Source organism: Phytophthora ramorum (assembly GCF_020800215.1).
Source record: "Phytophthora ramorum isolate Pr-102 chromosome Unknown Phyram_PR-102_s0001, whole genome shotgun sequence".
Classification (NCBI taxonomy): domain Eukaryota; phylum Oomycota; class Peronosporomycetes; order Peronosporales; family Peronosporaceae; genus Phytophthora; species Phytophthora ramorum.
The window spans coordinates 2,240,496-2,265,432 of record NW_027150647.1 but is presented as its reverse complement, the minus strand read 5'-3'; the positions used below and the strand labels follow the sequence as shown (position 1 = coordinate 2,265,432).

The following is a 24,937-nucleotide window of genomic DNA, read 5'->3' as shown; positions in this document are numbered from 1 at the left end:
AGACGGCATCCACGGCTCACGCACTGGTTCAGTGCGCGAGGCCGCAACAGCAGCGGATGGAGTGGAGTCATCTCCATCCCGCGGAGTCGTTAAGGCTCCAGCGGCAGCGAGCGGTGTTCCACTGCCGCTGCGCGAACGCTTCGAGCTCGAAGCGTTCGGGTCGTCTTCGCGTGGACGACGCAGACCCACATTGGGGTCAGTGTGGCCCGGAGACAAGATGTCCTTGTCTCCTTCGAGTTCCCCCTCCTCGACTTCACTTCCGTAGTCGAGGGGAACTCCCTCTCCACCCGGAGAGTAGATACCCACTCCGGTTTCGACAGCAATGATCTTGCCTGTCTTGTTTCGGATGGCATGTTTCTCATGCCATCTCGAGTGGTATCCAGCAACAGAGAGGCGACTCTCTGTTGCCGCGCTTGTCGGCATCGCCGTCGAGGCGATGCCAGTAGCGGTCGTGGCTGAGGCAGCGGCCGTCGTCGCCTTGGAGGCGACGACAGCACTTGCTGTTGCCGAAGCGGCCGGCGTCTTGGACGAAGACGTCGTTGGCGTGCTCATTGGGAATGAGCACGTGTTCTCCCGAAGAAAATACGGATTGACGTGTCGAGACCGGCACGTCAAATCCTAACGGGGGGATGGTGTAGCGGGGCTACACATTCGGTTCACCTCCTACCTTAGTGCAACATGCACTAAGGCATACATTCAGGTGACCACCACAGGGTGGTCCACATTCATAGCAAAAGGCATATGACTGGTAGAAAGTAACACCTTTCTACCAATGAGAGTCATTCAATAGATAGGGGTTCTGCCAGCCATCCAATGGCAGAACCTCTCATTAGAAATATCAGTTTTAGGAGGAAACCCCATTTACAATCAATACAGTTCTCATTTACCACCAAAGCTTCCGTTTGGTTCTTTTATCTAGGTTTAAGTATACTTGTGGATACAAGTATACAGAACTTAAGTAAATTACTCCTACGCTTCCTCCTACACGTGCGCACACGTGTAAGCTTAAGTAGTGGGTCTAAGCAGACCCATTACAGGCGGCAACTGGGTAACTGCGGCGCCCCAAAACTTGTCGCTGGCATCGCTGTAAACGCAAACATCCCAATCGGCTTGAGGGTAGGCTAGCGGGACCATGTTAACCAGGGCGTCCTTCACACACTGAAGGCACTCCTCCTCGGTTGTTCCCCATCCAACGGAGGATAATAGGCACCGTTGCAACTCGATCTTCTTGCGACTCCCCGTCTCCTGCATGGCACGCCCCAGAATGACGTACAACGGTGCCGTGAGCTTTGCGTATTCGGGGATTGAGGCTCTCATCCAGTTTATCGCACATACAAACTGCTGGAGATCTGCCCCGGTCACCGGAGAGGCCAATTCGACCATTTCTTGGATTCGCTCCGGGCAATGTGTAATTCCCCGTTCAGAGATGATACGTCCACACCATTTAATTTCTGTGGCGTACAAAACGCACTTGACCGGGTGCTATTTCAATCCGTACTGGGCGCAAAGCTCCATTACCTTATCAAAGAGCGCGCAGAGTTCGTCCTCTGTAGACGCATACCCAAGGAGATCATCAAGCCATGCAAGCAGCCCTTGATAGAGAAGTGGCCCAAATATCTCCTCCACCACACTCTGGCAAAACGCGACGGCGTCCGTAGCTCCCATTGGCACGCGTGTCGGAGTCGGTGGGTGATGAACGTAAAGAGCTCCTGAGAAGCAGGATGCAAAGGCAATTGCCAGTACCCTTTGAACCAATCACAAGAGAAGTAGAGTCGTGAGCCTTGAACGTGGGTAATGGCAATCTCCAATACCGGCATCGGCCACACCATGGGTTCCGCACACACGTTCACCTTGCGCGAGTCGACCGTCATGCGAGGGTCGTTAGGCTCCTTCTTGGGCACAATCCGTGGCGCTGAACACCATCGACGGCGATTATTCAGATAGATCAGCCCCGCCGACGCCAATTCCGCACAATGTTTCTCCAGAAATCGCATATGCAGCGGAGGTTATCGTCGTGCTGTGCAACGCACGGGCTTGACTCCTGGCTTTAAACAGACCTTCAGCGGCTTCACCTTAACGGGTGGATCAGACCCGAACTGCATGCGGAAATTGTCTTCTCCTTTGTCTAGGGACGCCTTGAGCCGAATCGCGCCTCGCTCACTCAGGCCCTTATCTACTGCGTCGTGCAGCATATCCACCAACATCTCCTTCACGGACCGCGTTGTTGCAGCCTTGAGGTCAGGAGTAAAATGGGGCTCATCATGAGTCACCGCGGCGGTGCCATCCTCATAACAGGCTTTCACTTGAAGACGTTGCATTCGTATAAACGGCAAACTGGCTTCAGCAGGTTCCGGTGGTGCCGTCCATTCTGCCTGCTTTGTGAGGGCTGCCACCAGCAATCCGTCCGTCGAATAGCATGGCTTCCATCATTGGTCGACCAATCTTTAACGCGATGGACTTATCCTTTTCTTCCACCCAACACGCAAGGTCTCGAAGAACGAGAGGACCTGCCGATGTAGCAAACACGATCTTGCGGAACCTGGCCTGACGAGTGGCAAAAATTGTCTTTCCGCCGACAGGAAGTAGCTGCTTAGGCTGCGGCGGGACGGCAAATTGAATCCATGCGCCCTGCTTCTGTAATTCTGCAATAAGACCGCCCGATACAAGTGACGAGTCTCCTCCGGAGTCGAGCAGGATTTCGGGTAGCTCAAGACCTTCAACCACTCCAGGCACCCGCCCGGTATCATTTTTCGCGAGCAGCCCCTGCATACCAGAAACATCTTGACTATCAACGGCCAAACCTGTTAACTGACGCATGTGCGCCGGTGCCGGAGCTCTCGTGCCGTGTTCGGCCCGCCATTTTGCGACGAGCTCCGCCGCCTCTCCAGGTTGAACTTGGGGAAAATATCTCACACGATGGTCCATCGAACCGCACTTGAGACACGGGTACTTCTGTCGTGTGGCTGCTCGTCCTTCTCCTCCGCGTTTTCGATTACCACGCTGAGGCTCTCGGCCAGATTCGGAGGGCGTTCGCTCGGAACCAGAGGGCGATGCTCCGCCTCCACCAGACGAGTTTCCTGATCCCGAATTGGCATCCGGGGCCGAGGGGCGCTTGTCGTTTCTTCCCCGCGACTTCCCCGACTCGCGAGACAAGACTCGCTCCCAGACCATATAACTTTGGAGAAGATCTTGCATCCATTTGCAGAACTTGATCACATGTGACTTGAGCGATTTGTTCTGAGCGTGATCGAGCCTCTGTACGACTTAGGCTTGAATGTCGCTGGCGCCAATGCCGCCACCATGTACTTCACTAGGCGTTTTTGCTCCTGGGCGAACATGACATCCGCCAAGTTATGTTCTTCCAAAACTCGAGTAAGATCTCTCTGCAGACGATTAATCCTCGACTCTGCTTCAGGAAGCTGAACATCCACTGCCAATTTCTTCATCGCCACTTCGACCGCCCCGTAATCTTCGAAGGCAAGGTGGTTGGCTTCCAGGAAGTAGGCGACCCATTCGTCCTCGGATACTTGGGTAGGATGGCGTTCGAAATGCCACATGGCAATTGATTTCTTCGTCTCCTCCTCGATGCACGCATTCATTGTCATGACGAGAGGGCGGTTGAGCTGTGTCTCAAACGCGCGAAGCGACAACAGGATATGCTAGCAGCACGTGGCTAGTTGGAAACTGAGAATATATTTGGTGAGTTAAGCTGTTGGTTGAACTATCAGCTCTCGCTGTCGACTCGACATGCTGACTTCTCTTTGAACTCCTTACCGTGATAATACAGCGTCACGGCCAGCTGGTACCCAGCCCAGCTGGAACTCTGGAAAACTCCAGATCACGCTACAGTGCTCATGGGAGTTAGTGTCCGATGAAAAATAGCGTCCACTTAAAAGTAGTGTATAGGACACTAATTCTAATATTTGGGCATTAGGAAACCATTTCCAAAAATACTGTCCATCTAAAAGTAGTGTCGTGCAAAACATCTATCTTAAAAAAGCGATCGGCAGGACGGCACTCCACGAAAATGGCCGCGCTCTCTCCATGCGGTGGATGCGGCGAGCTCGTCGGGAATGTGCACGTCTGTCCCGTATGCCAGATCAGTATGCACACGTGGTGCGGTACGCCAGAAGGCCCTGAAGGGTTTGGTCAGAAGATAATGTGCCCAAAGTGTCTCGCGCACGAGCGGCCCGTGAATATCACGTCAGCTTCGCCGATTATCGCAGCCTTCGACACGATGGCTCGTCAAGCCACGACAAGCAATGGTGCCGCAGTCAAATCCACGGTCACTGGAAACAACATTGGAACCACCAACTCTGGTGAAGATGGTGCCAGTACTGTCATAACGGCGGAACACGGTCGTACTGTCGTCATTTTCGGCACGAAGCGCAAGCGCCAAGATGTCTCAACTGTGTCCAAGCGTCGTGCAGTTGTGATGTGGATGCAAGAACAGCATGAACTCGGTGAGACGGCGCTCGCCAAAGCTGCGGTTGACCATTTTCCAGAGGTTTTCAAGAATGAGAAGAGTCGAGACTCCGATCGGAAAAAGGCGTCGAGATGGTGGGCTGAGCGTGGAACGCTGACTGATCTCCCGCGGGGGTCTCGTACCGTGTCGAAGGTCACGCCCGACGGGCGGAAGGTCCTTGAAGTGAAGGCGTTGCCAGGACGCGGGCGTCCTCAGAGTGAGTGGGTGTCGTGGCTCTATCCAGAGCTGCTGTCGGAGTTTACACGTCTACGGAAGGCTGGGCTTCAGTTTGACACGCCCCTTCTCCGTCAACTTGCAATCCGTACAGTCGAACAGGCAACTGGCAAGTTCAACAAGCAAAGCCGCGACCACAAAGGCGTGACGATCATCGAGAGGCTGACAAACTCTTGGATCCAGTATTTTATGGAAAAACACGGTATTGTACTCAGGTCACAAACGGGGAAGAAACAAGTATCGGAGAAAAAGACAAAAGAAATCCGAGCATCCGTGGCGAGGCACCTCGGTCGTCTACAGCATGGCTTCCTCAGTGGCGACCTAGACGAAGACACCATCGAAAACATAGACGAGACCCACTTTGTGATCGACTTCGACACCGGAAAAACGCTTGGCTTCGTGGGCGAGACTTCCATTAAGTATGCAGAAGTCGTTTCAGGGGGCGAAGGAATGACGATGGTCGTCAGACTTACCGGTGGCGCCAGCGGTCGTGTCATGCCACCGATGATGATTCTACAGAACGCCAGTGCCAACTATCCAATACGAGGCGTCCCAGACGATGTTCAAGGCGTGTGTTACCGCACCGGACCGAAAGGGTGGATGGACAAGCGTGTGTTTCGTCAGTTTTTGCTCGAACGTCGAGCCATCCGTGCCGATCCTCACGGAAAGAAAAAGGCGATCTTTCTCGACAACTGTGGAGGGCACCTGTCAGCAGACGAATGCGCTGAAGAGCTGCGAATCCTCAATGCGGATCTGCACTTTTTGCCACCCAACTCCACTGACCTCTGTCAGCCAGCGGATTCGTTCGTCATCGCCAAGCTGAAATCGATCTGGGCGCGAAAGTGGAATGCCAAGAAGCTCGAGCTGATCATGGACGGGGATTGGCAGGACAAAGTGCGCAACGATAGTGCGTGGTCAGGTAAGTTGAAGAACCCAGGGAAGCCTTTCTTCTTGAAGCTGGCCGCTGAGTGTGTGCAAGAGCTCAACACCCTCAGAGACAAGAACGGGCTGACGTATGCTCGGAAGGCTATGATTCGCTGCGGTATGTCCCGAGACGTTGATGGGAGTTGGACTGTGGCACAGCTGTACCCCCACCTTCAAGAAATCATCAAGGAGTACCCCGATGAGTTCGCAAGAAAGGACAACTTTCCATCCACTTCATAAAATTTCATTCTTGCTTACATCCTACTCTTGGAGTTGTGATACGATATCCCTCTGTATGCCTGGGGCCGCTGTGACTTCCGATTGTAGACGCAGTGTTCTGAGATATCAGAACGAGCATCGAATCTTCGTCAGAAGGGGCGCCCGACTCATGGTGCTTAGCATACTGGCGGTCAACCTGTTCACACGAAATGCCGGACGGCGGTCGCGTTAGCAGTTCTGTGCGCCGGCTCTCGATGTGAACAAGAAACCCCAGTATGATCCGCATCATGATCCGAATCAAATGTTGGTGGATGGAATCGAACCATCGACCTCTCGTTTGGTAAACGAGCGCTCAACCACTAAGCTGCACCAACGTCACGTCCCTGTCGCTGATTGGACACTAATTTCTTGTTGTCGGAAAATACTGTCCTCGACACTATTTCCTTATCAGGGTTATTAGAGTCTGTCGAAAATTAGCGCGACGGACACTAATTTCCATATTTTTCGATTTAGGTCTCGGTCGAAAATTAGTGTCACTGACACTAATTCCAATGAGCACTGTAGCTATCTCTCCTAGGTACCTCCTTGCGAACGCCTACCTGTCCTACGCTTCGTGCCCAGCGCCGCAATCAGCACCACGTGCACTTATTCATGTTGCCATCATCATCACCACCAAGCGGCTAGTCTTGGCTTTATCAGATCCCGTCGTGGTCTCCTGCAATCGGTTCTGCGAGTCATCACCAAGCTCGTCCAGCACGATGCTGCTCGGATGACGATGGCGCGTCTCGACGGTTGCCTCGTGGTTGGCCTTGTTCTCCGTGACAGCCTCCTTCACCAACAGCTAGCCTTTATATCCTCGCCAGTCCAACTTTGTGAACGCAAACGCCAGTCGAGCACGCAGAACTAACAGCACATCCGAGTGGATTTTGTGCATTTTTCAAAATAACACGTGAGGTTTCTACGGCTATCTTGCACGCTGTCACTTTGGCATAGCTGCAAGTATTGAAATGAAGTGATTCAGCAACGTCAATAAAATACGAACTCTCATCTGCAAACGTCATTCTCGAACTCTCCCGCCGTTCTGTAATAAAACATGTCTGCTGCTTCGCCTCGTCAAAGAGGAGTGTCATTATCGTCTCCGTCATCGCGACAAGGAGCTCTCAAATAAACGCCGCTTCGAGAGGGTTTCTCCTGAAGTGCTCGGAATTATAGCTTTGTGAAATATTCCGACCCGAAAGTTCTTTTTTGCTAGGCGGTCCAGGTGCTTGTCTACATGTTGTCTCTGATTGCTTGTCAACCAGTCTGCCAAGTTTCACCGTGGGGCTCACACCCGAGAGACAAATGGTGAGGGATGACATTTAACCACCCTTTCATCCAGGTGTACAGCCAGCATGTTGTGCTATGAAGGACACTCTACCAATCGAGAACTCGCCAGTCGTATGTATTCAGGATGGGCGTTGGGACTGCTCGAACCGTTACAGCTTGCGGAGCTACAAGCGATGACGGCACCTGAAGAAGTTGATAGCTTCAGCTCTTGTTTGCAATGCACACCTTTGACGAATCCTCAACACGGTGCTGAGCTGCACTGGCAAACGTTGATACCAGTCAGGCAGCAACAACCGCCCCCGCTCGTGATTGGAGGACCACTTCAACTTCAACATGGGCAAGTTGCCCTTTTCGAGCGATCATCTGCCGTAGGGTACGCTGATGAACGCTTGTCATCGCTGCAGTTGGACCTCACCCGAGTAAACGGACGCAGGACTCGTCTCCTTGGTGGTCGGTACGTCGGTCGAGAGGATGCGGATTGCTCTCTTGTGGGGGATTCTGCCTCATGAGGTGCATGACCCAAGCTCAAAAGCACGCAGCGTGACTCAAACACCGTCTGTCATCGCTCAACCGGCTTTAACGTGGTCGGTCATTGTGAGTTTTTACTTTATAGTTGTAGCTATTTGGGTGGTGCTTACTTCATGGCTCAGATGCTGAAGTGCCCCAGAGCAGCAGCTAACTTCTGCGGAGACTGCCTTGAAATAGGCAACCCGGATCGCCGGGGCAGTTGCGGTTTCTAGCACCGAATTGCATCACGAGGACGGCGCGTCAACAGAGCACCTCGGCCACGCGCCGAGCCAGCTGGCTTGCAGTCGGCGCTTGCAGTCGCCTCACAACTGAATTCAACGGCTCCGATACAAGAAGCGAGTCGAGCGTGAAGCTCTGACAATGGAGAAGCTCTTCACAAAAATAGGAGCGCCATCATACCTGCCGACGCCGACCGAGGTGCTCGACGGTGTGCGATGGCTGCGCGCGAACCCGGCGATCGCAGCGGGCGTCATGGTGGGGCTCACCAGCTACTCTGTGGCCAAGTACTACGAGTACGGCGAGGACAGCGAAGAGAGTGACGAAGACAATGACGATAATGTTGCCGACAGCCCACGAGCAACGCGCGACGAGATCGCACGATCCGTGACGGCTCTGCACCTTGGGCTGCTTAAAATCGACACAAGCAAGAAAAACCGACGACACAGCGCCTACAGCTCTGCGAGTACCGACTCGTCGTTTGCAAGCTCGGGCGGGCTCCGTTCTCGTGCCAGCTCCATCTTCGACAAGGCCTACCACGAGGTACTTTCAACCGTTGCGCTTCATCAAGCACAATTTTGCTAACGTTTTCCTTTCCGTGATATCTAGGAGCTTCATTTCCAAGAGCCCGCTGTCGATCAGGTGTGGTCTTGTTTACACGAAGGTGAATGTCCACCAGGAGAGCACTGCAGCGATCCAGTGTGGGGATGGTTCGCTCCTGCTACCCATGCTTCACCAACACATACTTAAGTAAGCCGCGAAAGTCCCAAGACAAGTCTTAAGTCGGGGAACCACTCACAGAGTCGAGCTCAAGCCTACAGGTCATATTTATACGTCCCAAACATGCCACCAGCACACAGGACATCTTAAACGTACACCGTATCAATACAGTACCCAAGCCTTTCACGTTGGCATCACCATCTTTTCGTCGTGAAAACGGCTGCATTCCTGCTTAAGAGTATCACTTCAATGACGTGTCACAATTCGAGCCCGTGTACCTCTTTCATGGTACCTGATGGGCGTACGGGAACATGGGGCCACCAATATTCGTTGGTGTCTCCATCCAGCCCAGCAGCCCCAGCAGCTATCATCGATACAGGAGGCTGCCATGACGTACTACCGGTTCGGGCAGCGGATCAAGATGACGCGCGCAGTGGCCAGGGCAATGGCGCGTTCGGCCGCGGGCAAGCGTAACTCCGCCGCCATCGAGAAGCTGGTGCAGAGTAGCAAGAGCCGCTTCGGCAGCGCCGTACGTGACCGTTTGAGCCGCTTACAATGAACTTTTACACGTGCAAAGCTGTGCTAACAGAGAGTTGAATGACTGTGCAGGTGGGTCGGCCGTTGGGCGCCGCGCTCGCGACGTTCCTGGACTCTGGCGTCGCGTTCAACACATCGTCGGAGTTCTTGTTCTTCGACGGAGAAGATGACGACGGAACGTAAGAGCTCTGCAATTGTCTTTTGTGCCCAGCAATTGATGCGCCACGTTGAACGCTCGAAGCCTTTCATTTGCATCGCTTGCTTGTTGTTGCATTCGTGAGAGAGTGGAGAGGATGTTGGCGTGGCGCATCAAATGCTGACTTTTTTTACTGATCGAGTTTGGCGCCGAGCTGACGACTGAGCAGTTAATATCCGCTGTGGTTGCGTGCAATTAGATAACAGGCCGGTCAGCCATACAGGACACCAGCAAACAGAAAGAGAAATGAATGAAGCGCTGGCCAGAGAGAGCGACACAAGAGACCGCGAACACGACACGTTAGATAGAGCCCCACGTGTTGGACGCCAATCCAAGCTAATCAGGACAATCAAAGACACATTGGGCAGCATTACATGTAGTAATACTTCATCGCAACTTGGCTCGGAGCACCGGTCTATGACCTGAATCTAGTCTTGATATTTGTATGCACGCGTTCTAGGCCGTTCGATTTCGAGTCAAAATTCAACCTCCACCCTTCATCGTAGCGACCCCCTTGATCTGTAGGTGGCCATGGCGGACACGAACGAGCTGCGCATGAGCGACAACTTCCCGCGCGTGCCCAAGCCGTGCGAGAGGGTGGCGACCAAGTTTTTCGCGTGCTTCTACGAGCACGGCAAGCAGCCGGAGGGCCAGTCCGACACAGAGGTGGGCAACCGTGCGCTGGACATGTGCAAGGACGTCATGCTCGCCTACAACGCTTGCGTCGACACTGAGATGGCCAAGAATCCCAAGGAGCTCTTCCGTGTGCCGGAAGCCTACCGCACGCGCGAGTAAACAAGCGATCGCAACAAAGAGCTAATACAACAACATCTTCGTGTCTAAGAATGCATGTGCAGCGCGATGAAATAGATTGTTTCTTCTTGTTCGGCACATTGTTCGAGCTGCAGACACTAAGACGAGCGAGCGAGATACAGATAAATCCACTTCAATTTCCGTGTTGAGAAGAGTTGGCATTTAAGAGTCCAAGGCGGACGTCTCTGTTTCACCTTTGCGTGAGAGTCGTGCTCGCTTGCTTCCTCGTCCACGTTGCATCTGTTTGTTCCTGTAGCAACCAAGATCTGTCGTCGACTAGAAGGGAACCGCTTACTGCGTGTCCTTCTCCCACTCGAGGTTGGCGATCTCGTCGTCGATCTCCTCCTCCACCTCCGGGTACATGGCGGTCACCTCGTCCATGGTGGTAGCCAGCGTCGTGCGGGTCTCCTCCATGAGGCCGATGAGCTCCTTGAGCTCCTCGATGCGGGCCTTGGAGTCCGTCACCTTCTCGTTCAGCTGGGCGAACTGCAGCACCAACGAAGCAAAAACAACACCATGAGCTCTCTATCTCCACCAATAAGTCCACAATAATTGCAGCTGCGTACGAGCTTGTCCACGGTTTCCTGCTCGTTCAGACGCAGCTCGTCCGGCAGCTCCTCCGACTTGGAGGCGACATCCAACTCCTCGGGAGTGATGGTCGGAAACGCGATGCTCTTGTAGTTGGACTCCATAGCATCCACCAGTTCCTTGTTCTTGACCACCGAGCGGTAGTAGTCGAAGTCAATGGCTTCAGGCTCCTTGACGAAGGCGCGCGCTTCAGCCGCGATCTGGCCGTGCACGTCGCGCAGGCTATCGAGGGCGGCGCGGGCGCGCGGGTCCGTAAGCTTCTGCGAGATGTCGGCCCACTCGATCGAGCGGGTCTGCAGCGCGCGGCGCACGACTTGCTTGCGGAGCTGGAGCATCTTAGCGGCGATAAGGGGCTCGTGCACTTGGCTAATGTAAAGCGGTAGGGTGGACGGCCTTTAGCCCCCCTTCGTTAAAATTCAGGGGCGGAGAGCGAGCGACTGCATTATCCGATATCCCTCTTAAAAGCTTGTCATGCAGTTGAGGAGGTTAGTAGAATTGTTAATGTGTGAGGTCTGTTGAAACGAATATTTCATATATTGAGTGTGTCACTTAATGTTACGTTCACCACCCAAAACATACGCTCTGTTTTGGTCTAAACTGTGCCAATAATATTCTTTTCAGGACGTAGGATCTATACATTCGAACAAGAAACCGTTTAATTTCGCTCAGACCAAATCTGTATCGTTGCTCAAATGAAGGTTTTGTCCCTGAAAAACGGGGGCGTCGCATAAGTACGTAGCTCTCGGTATGCTGACCGCACAGATCAATTTGCCGCTGACGCCGCCATGAACGGGTTCCCGATGGAGACTGGTTGGCAGAAGATGAAGCGCCGCTGCCGGGAGGAGCCGCTGGTACCATTGGGCTGCCTGGCCACGGCGGGCGTCCTGATTGGCGGCCTGGCCTCCTTCCGCCGCGCTGCCGACGCCGTGACGCAGCAGAAGTTCATGCGTCTGCGAGTGGCGGCCCAGGGCGCAACCGTCGTGGCCATGGCGCTCGGAGGCTTCATCGCCATCAAGCCGGACGAGGACGAGCACAAGAGCAAGCACAGCTGAGCTGCTGCAGAGAGACAACTGCCGCGTTGAAGCACAGAACGAAGGATACACCGATGGCGGTAGTTGGACACTCGTGGTTTATTTTGATTTTAAGCTAAGAAGAACATGAAGAAGATGAGGAAGACCAATAAGATAGCGGAGATCTTGAGCGCCAGCATTCTATTGTTCGAGAGGCTGGAGAAGTACTTGAGCAGCTCGTGCTCGCCACTGCTCACGTTCACCAGCGACTCCTCCACGTTGTCATCAATTCTGTAATCACAATAGCAAAATAAACAACACAGTTAGCACTTGCAAGCAAATTTGACAATAATACATGGGGACGTACCTTCGAACGAGGTCTCCCTGCTCGTGAATCAACGTTGAAAGTCGTCCAAAGAGCTGTCCGATATCCACAATATGACTTTCGATCTGGGACACAGCTTCGGCTCTCGACTCGGTGTAGTTCTGCTGCTCGGCCACGATTTGCTCCTGTGTCATCGTGGTGATGAGGGGCTGGATTTCCGCGTTCCCGTTGCTCGGAGACTCACCCGTACTAAATCCTGGCCGCGGTAGTGTGTTCGACAGGTTCACTTCCTGCACGCTACCGGTGTGGCTATTGTTGCTTCTCGGGGGCTGCGGGGCCTTGAACGCCAGCGGCTTGCCCAGCGCACTGGACGCCGTCTTGCCATACCTGGCGCGTCGACTCTGCTGCAGCTTCATATTCTCCTGGCGGACCTCCAAAATGTCCTTGAACCCTCTGGTCGTGGCCATCAGGTTGGACTTCATGAGCGACACGACAGCATCCGAGTGTTTTGCGGCCTGCCTCGACGTGGCTGACTGCCGCTTGCTATTCATGTACTCCTGCAAATTGTCCAGCTGCATGTTGATGTCCGTGATGTCCTTCTTCACGAGCACCGCCAGCTCGTTGATGGCCTGTGTCGGGTCGTTGAACATGTTGTTCTGCCGCACCACTGCATTCACATAACAACCACAGACACGTCAACATCTCCACCTGCAATTGCTGCAACTTAACACGTACGTTGTGTCAACTGCTGCAACCTCTTTGAGGCCTGGAACACTTCTTTGGAAATATCGGAGGCTGCGGCATTGAACTGCGCGTTCTCTTGCAGTGGCGAGTGCACAAGTTTCTATAATAGACGACGGAATACTGTCAGCTACAGACGACGTACAGCGGCGGCAGAGGGCGCGTTGGGCAGCTTAAAGGCAGAGGGGTATACCTGGAGCGTGACGCTGCCTTTCGTGGCCGCGTAGTGTTGGCACAGGTGTGCGAAGTCGGCCGTGCGGTTCGCCGCCATGGTCTTGGGCTGACTCCTTCTTGGCTCGAAAATACTGAAAAACGGTAGGGTGGGACACATAAAATACCAATCTTTCAGGTGGAAAAGTTCGTCGGTGTTTGGTACGACTTGCACGAGTTGGGAGCCCCCTCTTTTTGGGATATGCCTACTGAGGTGGGCAGACTCTGTGCGCTGTAGCAACCCACTGCAAAGGCTCCATCCTCGGCAGAAATCTTTAAAATCACGCAGACCACCACAGTGGAAATATGCGAATGCCAGCAAACCCACTCGAATCAAAAGAGCTTCAGTGGAGGAGCTAACGACAGGCATAGCGCATATACCGAGCTGCCTGAAGCTATCGCCAAACGTTTCCAGGCGTTCCACTACTGGATGGATACCAATATGGCCCGGGCAAACTGAGATCGAAGCTGTCTTCTACAGCTGGGACCAGCGGCGTTGCTGCCATACCACTAGTTCAGTGATAGGAATATATACCTCGAAGTATTATTAATGCATGTATTGGATTATACGCCGGAGGCATATTGAAACTCAAGCGCCAGATTGCAACGTGGGTCTTCTCAATTGCATCGCTACTGGGTATTGCAATATCCTATTGCAAGGAAACACACAGTCCCCAACCGTTGAAAAATGCAAAAGAGCACCACAGAAAAGATAGAGCATATCAGCACAAGGATCATTTTCATCAATGCTCAGGGACATACATGTACTGTTGACGTACAATAATGATGGAGGCTTTCAATATGCATTTATTCGGCAGAGTGGATTGTCTTGCTAAACCAAATTCAATCAAAGCTTTTCAAGAAGAGAAGAAAAACAAGAATGATACTTTGGTAATTCGTGTTCGTTGCGTTAAATTTCCACCAAAGAGTTACGAAGTCTTGGGTACCCACTTCAGAGTGGTTTTGACACCACTTGTCTTCGATTGCACGTTGGTTAGTCCACGAAGCCTCATCAGCAGCGAGTAGGCTTGCACCTCGTTCGAGTTCGAGTTCTTCAGAGTTTTGCTTGTGATACCCAGCTTGCTCATGAGTTGCGTCGTAGTCCAGTCATTTTCCATAAACTCAGTCGCAAATTTTTTCGCGACCGGGTTATCGTCCACCTTCTGCAGGAATTTGACTGCAGCATCGTCGATTTGCGGAGATTTAATGCCGGGCCGATTGTTCCACGTACGAACTTGAAGCAGGAGCGAGAAGGCTTTCATGTCGTCCGAATCTTTAGGCGTCTTTCTTGTGATCTTCATTGCATTCAGGAGCTGCTCTGTGGTCCACTTCTGTTTCGTGAAATCACCAACGAACTGCTTAGCCTTCGGGTTATCGTCCACCTTCTTCATGAGAGCCAGCCAAGACTTGTTGATCTCTGGAGCTTTAGCGGCTGCCAGGACCTTATCCGCAGACTGCAGAAGAGAATTTGGCAACTTGAAGTTCTTAAGCGACGCCGGCAACGAAATGCTCTTTCCCAGTACCGGTATCGCTCTCTCTTCGTCCTCTGCAGCCTGGCTGTCATCGTCGTCATCGTCGTCATCGTCGTCATCGTCATCATCGTCGACCTCTTGCTCCATCTTGGTCGTGCGCAGGAACCTCCTGTCACCGCGTTTCAGCTGCGTGGCTTCCACTGACTGCGCATCAGTAGAGGTCACAAACGAAAACTTGTCCGAGCTGGTGGCTGCATCGCTGCTTGCAGCAAGGGTTGCTGCAGCGACAAGCACAATGAAGCCTAGTCGCATGGTTGAACTTGAATGGTAGAACACTTGAGCTTGGCGGGCTTGAGTGCTTCAGAGAAAATTGCGTAGTGCGATATCGACTCGCTGAATACAAGTACCGTATGTATTATACAGGTACAGCTACTCCTACGCGTTATAGGCTTCGCTCTAGGATGAGTCTTCAGGCTTTGTTTGCGTGGAAGTTGCGGCAAATGCGGTGCATTATGCACGGCGTAACCATCACACATCTCTGTGTTTATCCTTTTGCGACAGCAGGAGCGCTGTGGAGGAGGTGTATAGGGTATACCCACCTCCTTCAGATTTTGAGGCGGAACGACCACACACTGTACATGTACGGAACGACCACAGAGCTTACAGAAGAGCGATCTGGTACTCGCAGTTTGCACAACGATATGACCTTTCAGACGCATGAATATTCCTCGCCAGCGCAGGTGCAACAATTAAAAATGCCTTTGCGCTGACTTGGGAGTCCGAGGATTGCGTTACCCAACTCCTTCAGATTTTGAGGCGGAACGACCACACAATACATGTGTACAGATGTTGAGAACTGCCGGCGGCACTCCCGCAGTCCCATCCCATTCATAATGAATTAGTACAGTATTGAGCAAGTTGATAATACATAATGGTCGCTGCACAATGTGAAGCTTTAAAACATGTACTATAATATTACTTCAAGTATAATACCGGTATACTTCGTATGAACTACTATCGATTTTAGAGCTAACGTTATTAATAGTGCAATTTAAAAACTCTTTTCCAGCGTATCTGAACGTTGCTATTATTGACATTCCTTGTCCAAATTGTGCGTTCTACTAGAAATGCGCGGTTCGTATGGAACACCCGCAGGCAATAGACCAAAGTTTCGTGTAGTGCTTTTGCCACTAGGTTGATGCTGGTAAATACGGCATCGTACCGGTAAATGTACATGTACTTAATGAGGGCTACAGCTCGTCAGAAAATGGGCTGGAGTTCCAGGAAAACAGATTTGATTTCAAAGCCAGAACACCAACGTGCCTCAAAGGTACGCTATAGACAGTGAGCATTATTGTAATCGGCGGCTGCTTTGTCCATCCGATATGTCGTTTTAATTGGACCTTAAGGGCAAGCGTGATATAATCCAACGTCTAATTCGGGGGTAGTCACGCATTAATAAGGACATTTGAGCAGTGCGGTAGAGATGTGAGCCCCAACCGGCCACTAGTCATTGTTCAAAATACCCTACATAAGTGTTCTCGGCAGATTTCCCCTGCAGAGCAATAACACTACACTAAGCTTAATTGCTACCAGCTGTGCCTGCTTTGCGTATTGGCTTGACTTCATGTAGAGTTTCATGTCGGGCCGAGTCGTCTTCGTAGAGTAGCTATTCAGAGCCGAGATCACCTTCGCCTCAGCTATTGACTGGACCTTCTCAAAGCTATCACACTCCTTGTCAATCCTATTAAAAGTTCTGCTACTCTGTCAAAATTCCCAATTCTTACTTCGACTCTCTGCGTTTATATATGTTGTGGACGCTTCGAATGTCCAACCAAGTATGGGCATTCTGAGGGAGTTACTTATAAATCGGCTGGAGAGGACGTTGATAAAACAGACTTCAAATCTAAGAATTAACATCTAACATTAAGTTGACCCCGTTTATATATAGCAAGTCGGGGGTTGCGTTTCTTTATAGCGATGTAAATCGGTTGATTTGCAAATATATAAGACATCCTGCATGGCTTTCACAATATATTAAAACATGTACAGTAATGTGCGTGAGTTGTGAACTGGTCTACAACCTTACTATAATAGTATAGCCTCGTATAATTTACTAGTATAGGTCAGGAGGCACAACGTCACAATATGGAGATGAGCAAAGGTACTGGACTAAAAATCCAGCAAGATGCGTTTGACCAATCACGCTCGAGTGAATCGAATTTGAAAATTCTCTGACGAACGTTCGCGTGGAAAAGTTGCCCAATCCAACCAATGGACCAAGGTATTATTCATGGCATCAAACGATATATATACTATCTGAGAAAGTGATGCTTGCTTTAGATAGACTAGGAGAAGGATTAGATAATCCGTACAAAGTAGACCTCCTTACCGCACTGAAGTGGTGCGAGGATGCATGGTCAGAGGTCAGCGCATCGACCATATAGCATTGCTAGCACCACTCTGGCTAAGCAAGCGTATGATCAGTTAATTTAAATCAATACAGACACTTCTGCATCCAAATCAATTTCTCTCTATACACTCGGAGTCCTTATAAATAACAGGAGCTCACTACTTACGCACATTCCATGTAACACACGTATACAGTGTGCACGCACAATACGTGTAGGCAGGAGATTAAGGTACCCGAGATCGAAATCGAGCTGTATGAACTCATAGTATAAACCGACATTTTGGAGCACTTTTGGTCGACTAGATACAGACAAATAAGCTCCGAAAGATAATGCATCAGTGGCTCACTTGGATACGGTGTTGTGAATTCCGGTCAACTTGTTCGATCCAGGACAGTTAACTGAACTGATCAACTGCCATATCCCATTTCCAAGTCACTTGGAAATGGACAGATGCTAAACTATGAGGTTCTTTTAAAGTCGGAACTCGTGAAGTGATTTCAAACGGTTTATTGTTCTTTTTATGGATCCATTGAATAAAATCTAAGCCTTTCTCAAATAGAGTACAAGTACTGAGGTACGTCAATCACCAGGACCTACCACGTTATACAGTATAATATTAACGATTACTTATATTTGTGGAGGTGCCTTTGTCTGGGAAGGTGCCGTCCAACGACAAGGTAATAGTTGATACATGTACACCCAGCCTGACTGAGATACGAAATACGCACCCCACTCAATCCATCGATATTCTTTTTGTGCGTGTTGCCACTTTCTGAGCGTGAGTGTTGCGTAGTTGGAGATTCCGATGTGGGCAGGTGGACAATTTCGGTATGTGTCAAGCTAAATAATCACCTACGTCGAGTTACCTTTATGAAAAACCATTTTTTTCTTTTTGACTTATTTAAACGACTTTCAACAAGTAGGCATCATATTTTGTAATATATGAAGGAGAAATAAACAAGCTCAATATACCAGGCAAGCCAAACGGGAGCGTGTTGGTACTCTTTTTTGGGTGGTAAGTACTATTATAGAATAATAGCTTCGGGAGCAAGCAAATCGGTGCTCATTTTGAGAAAAGCTCTCAACAGCTGGACATACATTTGATTTGTCCGTCGTTGTGAGATTGTACTAAAACAGGATGATTCCCAATGAGATCGGGCGGGAATTGCTGTGTTCAATTACTGTGTACAGACAATCCTCTCCTTTGTGATAGCGTCGGGAACCACCACATTATCACTCGCTGGAGTTATTACAAGGCAGAAATGTGCCGTAAAATTGGTACATTTGAACTTAACAGCTCTACAGCGTCGACGTACAGCAGGCAGTACTGTGGAGCATCGAGAGCTGGAACGCCCTGCTTCCCAGCGTCTTCAGTAACTGCTGGAAGAAGACTGGCTTGCTTGACTACTACACGTGCGAGTACGCCGAGCCGGGCGTGGAGGATGACATCGTGAACGAGCTGGCAGAGATGCTGACGCGTCTCCACCCCTCGAATCCGATGTCGGTTGAAGAGCTGCTGAACCCACCGGACGAGAACATCCTCGCGGATGAACCAACGGACGAAGATTTCTGCCGGGTCGAGTCTTCAGAGCGCGAGAATGGGTGCGGTCAAGATGTCGGTGATGGCGGTATCGAGGACGAAGAAGAAGAAAGCACTTCTTCAACCTATCCAACGCCCGAAAACCTGTCCACAGAGGAGCTGAAGGAGCGTCTTCAATGGATAGCACAACTTTTCGTTACCGCCGGTGCGATGGGGGTCCGTTCAAGGGACGTTATCGGGCTTCGAACGATGCAGCGAGTATTTAGAGAGGAGCTTGCGTGTAGACAAGGCCACAAGCAGCAAAAGTCGATGCTCGACTTCTTCGGACGTCCTGCACCAAATGGACCTTAGCAATAGTTAAGCACCTTTGAATAGTGATAATGACGTGTTTTGTATCACAAACCAGTAACTAGAGGGTAGAGGTATATTTGACTCGTGCTTGTATGGTGACGGTCATCGGGAGCCCTCCCCATATCTCTCCGTGGAGGGTATCACTACTCAGGATATCACGACCGAGAGGATTGTCTGTACACAGCTGTACTACAATATCAAGTTCGACAGAAGCGTAGGGCAAATATCAGAATCCGTGATGATTTCATATTAAATACAGAAAGCGTGGCGATAAGCGTTGCTGATTTGCTCATCACGTTTCCTAGCACACAAATTCGCTAAATGCGCACGTTGTGTCGCTAATATTGTATCCTTGTAATGGAAGCAATTCTCCGGTAATACTTGTATTGACTATTGCTAATATTGGCCAATAGGACTGAGATATGTATGAGAACACAATTTTCGACCAATAAGAGAACGAAAGACACAGAATTTCGGCCAACCAGAGGTATATTTGAATGGCTCAGTTTGTCCATCGCAGCTCCGTCAAATCCGGTCGGAGGTACAGATTTGGACGGAAAGATGTGGCGCGCTAGATTCTTTTATTGTATAGCGAAAGGTGTGGACACAAAAGAGTGACATTTGTAGCCAACCCTGACATTTAACCAATCAGAACTCGAAGAGTAAATTTAGAGCGCATAGCAAAAACAACTTTGGTACCAATAAAACGTGGCTCTGGGGCTCAACCGGCTTGCGACTTCAGTTTTAATTCGAGTGGTGAGGGTTCAATTCCCACAACTGCAAAGTTAATCGCCCAGAAAGGTTGACCTTCACTCTCAAATTCACCTCGGATTTGGGAAGAGTATTTGCAGCGAAGACTAACGTCAGCCAACGGCGCTAACGACGACCTCCACGAAGGCGTGGCTTCACGCCACTGACCCGCCAGCGGCATGCATGAGGTAATTTCCGCTGAGTGGGGAGACCACAAGGCGATACACCAGGTGACCTAGGGAAACGAGCCCAAGGCCTGGAGACGGAGTGGTAGGATGAACCAGAGCGAAGCCCTGGACGAACCAAGTCCAGTCTGCAGAAATGTGGGCCACACCATATGGCGGAGGAACAGGATACACCTCGAGCACCCAGCCCAACTGTAACGGGATACACCGACGTGTACCCATGTTACATAAAGAGTGACGGGAAGTCTCTCTTTAGTGTGGTACCGGTTGGCGGTGAGCCAAATATTGGGCACTTGTTTAGCTTTTACTATAGTTGACTTAGAGTTTGTAAAGATCAAGCTTGGCTCACCTATAAATAATATTCACTTTTTAAACCTACCGTCTACGTCATAGTCGATTCCCTTAGGCAGGGAACCGTGAACTTGTTGTTCACCGAGAGCTTACGCACTCTAGCACTTCCTCTGTGCAAGGTGCTATGTGCCCCGTCACACCAACTGCAGGGACAACACCATCGAACGCGCTGCAAGAGGGACGTGGAGATGGAGGCGTACAGGCGATGAAGACCTTGGCCCATACACCGCCACGAGACGAGGGAGCCAGTCACACCAGGCAGGATGAACAAAGCGGGCTGGAACAAGGGGTCGACCGGACACGGCCCAGCCGAGCATGACGACTGTGCAATTTTGGAGCGATAAGGTGCGAGAGCATAGACCGACAACATCGACCAGATACACGGCGGAAAACGTGAAAGGGGCACGCATACTCCAAGGAGTCTGGAACCTAATGCACCGCAAGCAACTGACGGCCACTCTGATAACCGAATGGGGGGAAAGCCGGAAAGGAGCTGGTCGCAGGAGGAGACCGATATGCGGTAGATTGCGTTAAAGCCTTCGAACGCGTGCTGTGACGACAACATTTGGGCTTGGACGGAACAGGAAAATAACACTATGATCGCGTATATGCGGGGCAAGTTGGACTTGCCTCACCGTCCCAATTTTGTTAAGGAAGTCATGATCGGTGCCCACAGATCACTGATGGTGGATTTTCATGCTAGATTCATGGATGATCCGCTGACGGTGAACCTGCAGCTGACGGTTCGTTTGGCACGCCATATACCAACATCATTAAAGAACTCTTTCAATCCAACACTGACAAGAAGTTGTGGCTGGAGATGATGAGGACTCTACAAGCAGATCTGAAGAGGTTCGCTTACGACGGGTTGCACGCGCTGGCGCTGGTGTTTTACACCTGTGCAGGGACAGATAGCTGGACCAAGCGCCCGACCAGAAAGCGGTCGTAGTGCTGCAATATACGGCCCACCGACCCGGAACGGACAGGCATGGAACCTTCACGCCGGCTCAACCGGAACTGCAGTTTGCCATCAGGGTGTATGACGCCGAAACGCTCGGACTGGCTGCGCTTACCCACACGCTCACCAGTTCGCTGGGTCAATCATCTTGGATGCGGAATACGCACGCGCCACAAAAACGGAAATTTATGGCAACCGATACTTCACCGTCAAATTTACTCAAACGGGATGCCCAATAAATCTCATCGACGTGACGCAGGTGAAGATGGATGGCAACGCCATCACACTTCATCACTACCAAATGCAGCTGCGGAGACCGTGTGGGCGCTGCTTCAGCTCTCGCCACGGCAAACGAAAATATACGGTGGTGGAAGGACAGCTGACGGCGACTACTCGCGGTTTTGCAGAGGTGCCATGGCGAAAGTGGATGGAGTAACAAGGGATATATTCGCAGTCGGTAACTTGGTGAACCTAATTGAGATGCTTAGGGCATTGCCACATTAGGCGAACCCAGACACCGGAGGCCGACTTTACCAGGCACCACACAGCACCGGGCCCAAAGAGCGATCCCTGGATGACTGCACCGCTGGTAAGGGTACAGCATGGACCCAAAGAGAGAGGTAGAGGCAGTGGTGGAAACTACTAGTGGGATCGTGGAGGAACAACCTGCGGAGCTGGAAGCCGCGGGATCCACGGCCGATCGCTCCAAAATATCAAAACATGCAGTGAAGAAGAACAAAAAGGAAAACTCGACGCGGTCAGGCACGCCGAGGAGAAACAGTTCGAAAGGAGGGACCAACGGGACGCGCAGAAGGTGGTGACCGAGGCGCCTACACGGACCAGTGGTCAAACTAAGGCGGACCAACCGTCTACCAAAGGGAAGCAAGGAAAGGGGCTCCAAAATCATGGACAGCGCAAACAGGGCAAGCAGCCTGAGCGATTCGAAGAGATGAAGTTAAGGGGTACTATAGAGTCATAGCGGACGCAGCCGAGTTTGACGACAATCTCTCAATGGACGCTGGTCGACGAAGAGAGGAGGAGATGCAGGAGTCGGACCTAAGGGGGGAGCAATGCACATGGATGGGCATCAACGACAAAAGCAGAGACGCTTACGTCGAAGATGAGCTGATCTAGCTACAACTGCAGCAGTAAACGAGAGCAGGAGCGGATATGAAGCGAGCAGTTACCACCGCTGCCACCTCAATGACTAATAGACAATCCGTAGCAGTTCCCATCAAGAAGCAAACAGAGCAACGGCGTGAAGTCGACATGGCCAAATCGGCCTCGGCCACGAAGGAAAGGCGTAGAATGCAACATGATGCTAACCGTAACGGTTTGGGCGAGCCTGAGAGTCAACCGACCGCCGCAGCTAATTATAATCCAGTATAGACAAATACATGCTGCAGCAGGAGCATGAATGCAGAACAACCTTAGACGATGTAGTGCCTGCTACCCCTGACTCACAAGAAGAGTTCATGATGGGGAGGCCCCGCACGGGCACCGACATTGGAGACGACGATTTGCCTATCCAAGTAGGGCAGTGGCTGCGCAGCTTCAACGGACATAAAGTTGCGGTGGCAGCAAACGGGCTGTGGATTCTTGGTATCATATGCCTCCACCAAAAATCACTCACCGGGCCGGCTGCAAACAGCAACAAAGTCGGTGAAACGACCATGGATATGAAGGCGAAAATGTATGCAACTATGAAGGCAAACCTGCGGAACGACGTGGAATTTGGACTAGTACGACTGATTGAGGAGTGTGCGAGGATCTACCCACAGCATCCACGTCACGTTTCCACCGCGGCGGCCATGGCGGGCCTCTTTGTACACAACGGGCAAGCCAGAGACCGCGAAGTGAACATTTGCCAGCCGGTCGAATTCTGGGCAGGAACCCATGAGTTCAGGGCAATGGCCCAGCACCTGGGAGAGCCGTTGACAGTGCTGGATCTAATGATGCGCAAGTACATCGGTACCTGTACAGAGACTACAGGTTGGAAAGCGGGGAGAGCCACTAGAGCGGATACTTCGAATCACTGAAGGACTGGGCGGTCAGTGAGTACTTACGCACCTGCTTCGATCTACACGTGCTACCGACCTCCGCCCTGTAGCGCTGGAATGAAAGTTATTATAATGGAGTGGGTCACGGCGACTTATATGCTCGCTGGCAGGCAGACGGAGATTAGGGTTATGCAGTAGCGTTGCCTGACACATACGAATGGAAGCACTCAATCAACGGATTATGGCCGGAGGAGGTGGGCCCCAAACTCTCATCAGTCAATTTGCTAGATGACTGGGAGGACGTGACCGCACTGATTGTGAAAAAACTACCTCAACGGGATCGTTTGGATGTTGTTCACACCCGGAGAGGGTTCCCCACCCTAGACAGATAAAATCTATTGCACGACATTGCTAACCTATTACGCTAGAAGGAGAATATCATCCACGCAGCTTACGGGGCAGACGGATACGCTACCGAACTTACGGAGGACGATGAGGAAGAGGAAAAAAGTGGTGACCTCCCAAGGCGGTACTGGAAAGCAGCCACGGGACCAGCTATTGAGGCTGCCTACGCGCGTATCTTGAGCTCGACTGATGATCTCCAGGTGCAGACAGCGGACTGGTCTCTGCTGAGGGCTTCAAATCGAGAAGCGTTCAAACGATGGTGCACGCTACACGGTGGCATACTGGAGCATCGGCAACAAAAAAGCGCACGGGACGGATTAGCGAGGTTTACCCCTGGCTACTGGACAATCAATATGTCAAGAGGCACTTATTTGCATTTCTCCCATACCCCAAGCTGGAGGCAAAAGTTGGACGGTGAAACACGTAACTACAGGAGGGGGGGGGCGAAGTCTTCGCCGAACAGACAGTCATCATGGACAGAATCACGAAGGATACGACACAGCTTCCAGCAGCACGAGACTATTGAAATCATGTCATACAGCGTACACGGCACCGGGGTTGAACATAAGTGCCGCACAGGCCACAGAGCGGTGGCAGAGATTAGCTCACTGGATCTCGGCAACAGGAGGCCGCGTTGGGCCTCGTGGACTGAGTGAACCAGAATGGTGTGTTCTGTGGTGTAGGGAAACTCGTATTTTGGGTGGACCACCTTGTCTGGCCCAGTTTGGTACATCGTACCTAATCGGAGTGCGCACTTAAGCGAAGAACTCAGCGAGCGACCGGACTCGGCGAGTGCCAAGACTCAGTGAGCGACAGAACTCCGCGAGCGTATTCCATTTGTGAGTTATTCCAAGTGGAGAGAATAAATCAGGGATCTGAGCGAAGAGTCGGTGGAAATCCATAGCGGCCCAACTCGGCGAGGATAAATTAGGGAGCTGAGCGAAGAGTCGCAGGGAGATCTATAATGACTCCATTTCACTAGGTATTTGTATAGGTTTGATAGGAGACCAAAAGGGGGAACCCAAAAGGACCCCCCCCCCCCCCCCCCCCCCCCCCCCCCCGAAGACACAGAGATAGCAAAACAGAGCAGAATCTTCTAAGTCCAAGAACAACGTACACTTTCCGGTAAGTCCCTGCGTGGGCTGGATTATGTCTGCCGTCGTCCCCCGAGAGGAATAGCTTGTAGGGGAATTGACTGGTAGCGCCAAGAGATCAAGGTCGGCCCGGGGTGGGCACTTCTCGCTACCAGCGAAGACAAATCTCGTCTAATCGACGAGTTGATGGGTCTGCACAACCCAGAACACCGCAATCTTCTAGCTGAGCGTACTCTGCGCTCGATGATCCGTAAAAGCGCTCGCGCGCCGACGTCCATCCTTTGGTAGAGGTCACAGGGTTTGACGAACGGAAGTTGCCCCGCTCAGGTGAGCTTCTGGAGTTTGGATTGGTACTCAGCGAGAGC

The 24,937-nt window shown here is 51.5% G+C and overlaps 6 protein-coding genes across 7 annotated transcripts; 3 read left to right on the top strand and 3 right to left on the bottom strand.

The window, feature by feature from the left end:
• Positions 1-8,056: 8,056 nt before the first annotated feature.
• On the top strand, positions 8,057-9,568 carry KRP23_390 (uncharacterized protein; the record flags this gene model as incomplete). Of its 2 annotated transcripts, none has more annotated exons than XM_067888592.1 (5): positions 8,057-8,455; positions 8,522-8,576; positions 8,980-9,161; positions 9,242-9,348; positions 9,565-9,568. In XM_067888592.1, the coding sequence occupies 5 exons, from the start codon at positions 8,057-8,059 to the stop codon at positions 9,566-9,568; spliced, it is 747 nt and encodes a 248-aa protein (XP_067750947.1). The 2 variants fall into 2 exon arrangements, with proteins under 2 accessions (XP_067750947.1, XP_067750948.1); XM_067888593.1 differs by lacking the exon at positions 9,565-9,568 and adding an exon at positions 9,535-9,538.
• A 328-nt stretch (positions 9,569-9,896) lies between these two features.
• Positions 9,897-10,160, top strand: KRP23_389 (uncharacterized protein; the record flags this gene model as incomplete). Its single annotated transcript, XM_067888581.1, has 1 exon — positions 9,897-10,160. The coding sequence occupies one exon, from the start codon at positions 9,897-9,899 to the stop codon at positions 10,158-10,160; it is 264 nt and encodes an 87-aa protein (XP_067750946.1).
• A 309-nt stretch (positions 10,161-10,469) lies between these two features.
• On the bottom strand, positions 10,470-11,101 carry KRP23_388 (ATP synthase subunit d, mitochondrial; the record flags this gene model as incomplete). Its single annotated transcript, XM_067888570.1, has 2 exons — positions 10,470-10,664; positions 10,745-11,101. The coding sequence occupies 2 exons, from the start codon at positions 11,099-11,101 to the stop codon at positions 10,470-10,472; spliced, it is 552 nt and encodes a 183-aa protein (XP_067750945.1).
• A 450-nt stretch (positions 11,102-11,551) lies between these two features.
• Positions 11,552-11,818, top strand: KRP23_387 (Respiratory supercomplex factor 1, mitochondrial; the record flags this gene model as incomplete). The annotated part of the gene is made up of 1 exon (XM_067888558.1): positions 11,552-11,818. The coding sequence occupies one exon, from the start codon at positions 11,552-11,554 to the stop codon at positions 11,816-11,818; it is 267 nt and encodes an 88-aa protein (XP_067750944.1).
• Positions 11,819-11,907: 89 nt separating this feature from the next.
• KRP23_386 (Syntaxin-32) lies at positions 11,908-13,113 on the bottom strand (the record flags this gene model as incomplete). The annotated part of the gene is made up of 4 exons (XM_067888546.1): positions 11,908-12,067; positions 12,144-12,768; positions 12,837-12,945; positions 13,036-13,113. The coding sequence occupies 4 exons, from the start codon at positions 13,111-13,113 to the stop codon at positions 11,908-11,910; spliced, it is 972 nt and encodes a 323-aa protein (XP_067750943.1).
• An 868-nt stretch (positions 13,114-13,981) lies between these two features.
• Positions 13,982-14,836, bottom strand: KRP23_385 (uncharacterized protein; the record flags this gene model as incomplete). Its single annotated transcript, XM_067888535.1, has 1 exon — positions 13,982-14,836. One exon carries the CDS (start codon positions 14,834-14,836, stop codon positions 13,982-13,984), a length of 855 nt encoding a protein of 284 aa, XP_067750942.1.
• Between the last annotated feature and the right edge of the window lie 10,101 nt (positions 14,837-24,937).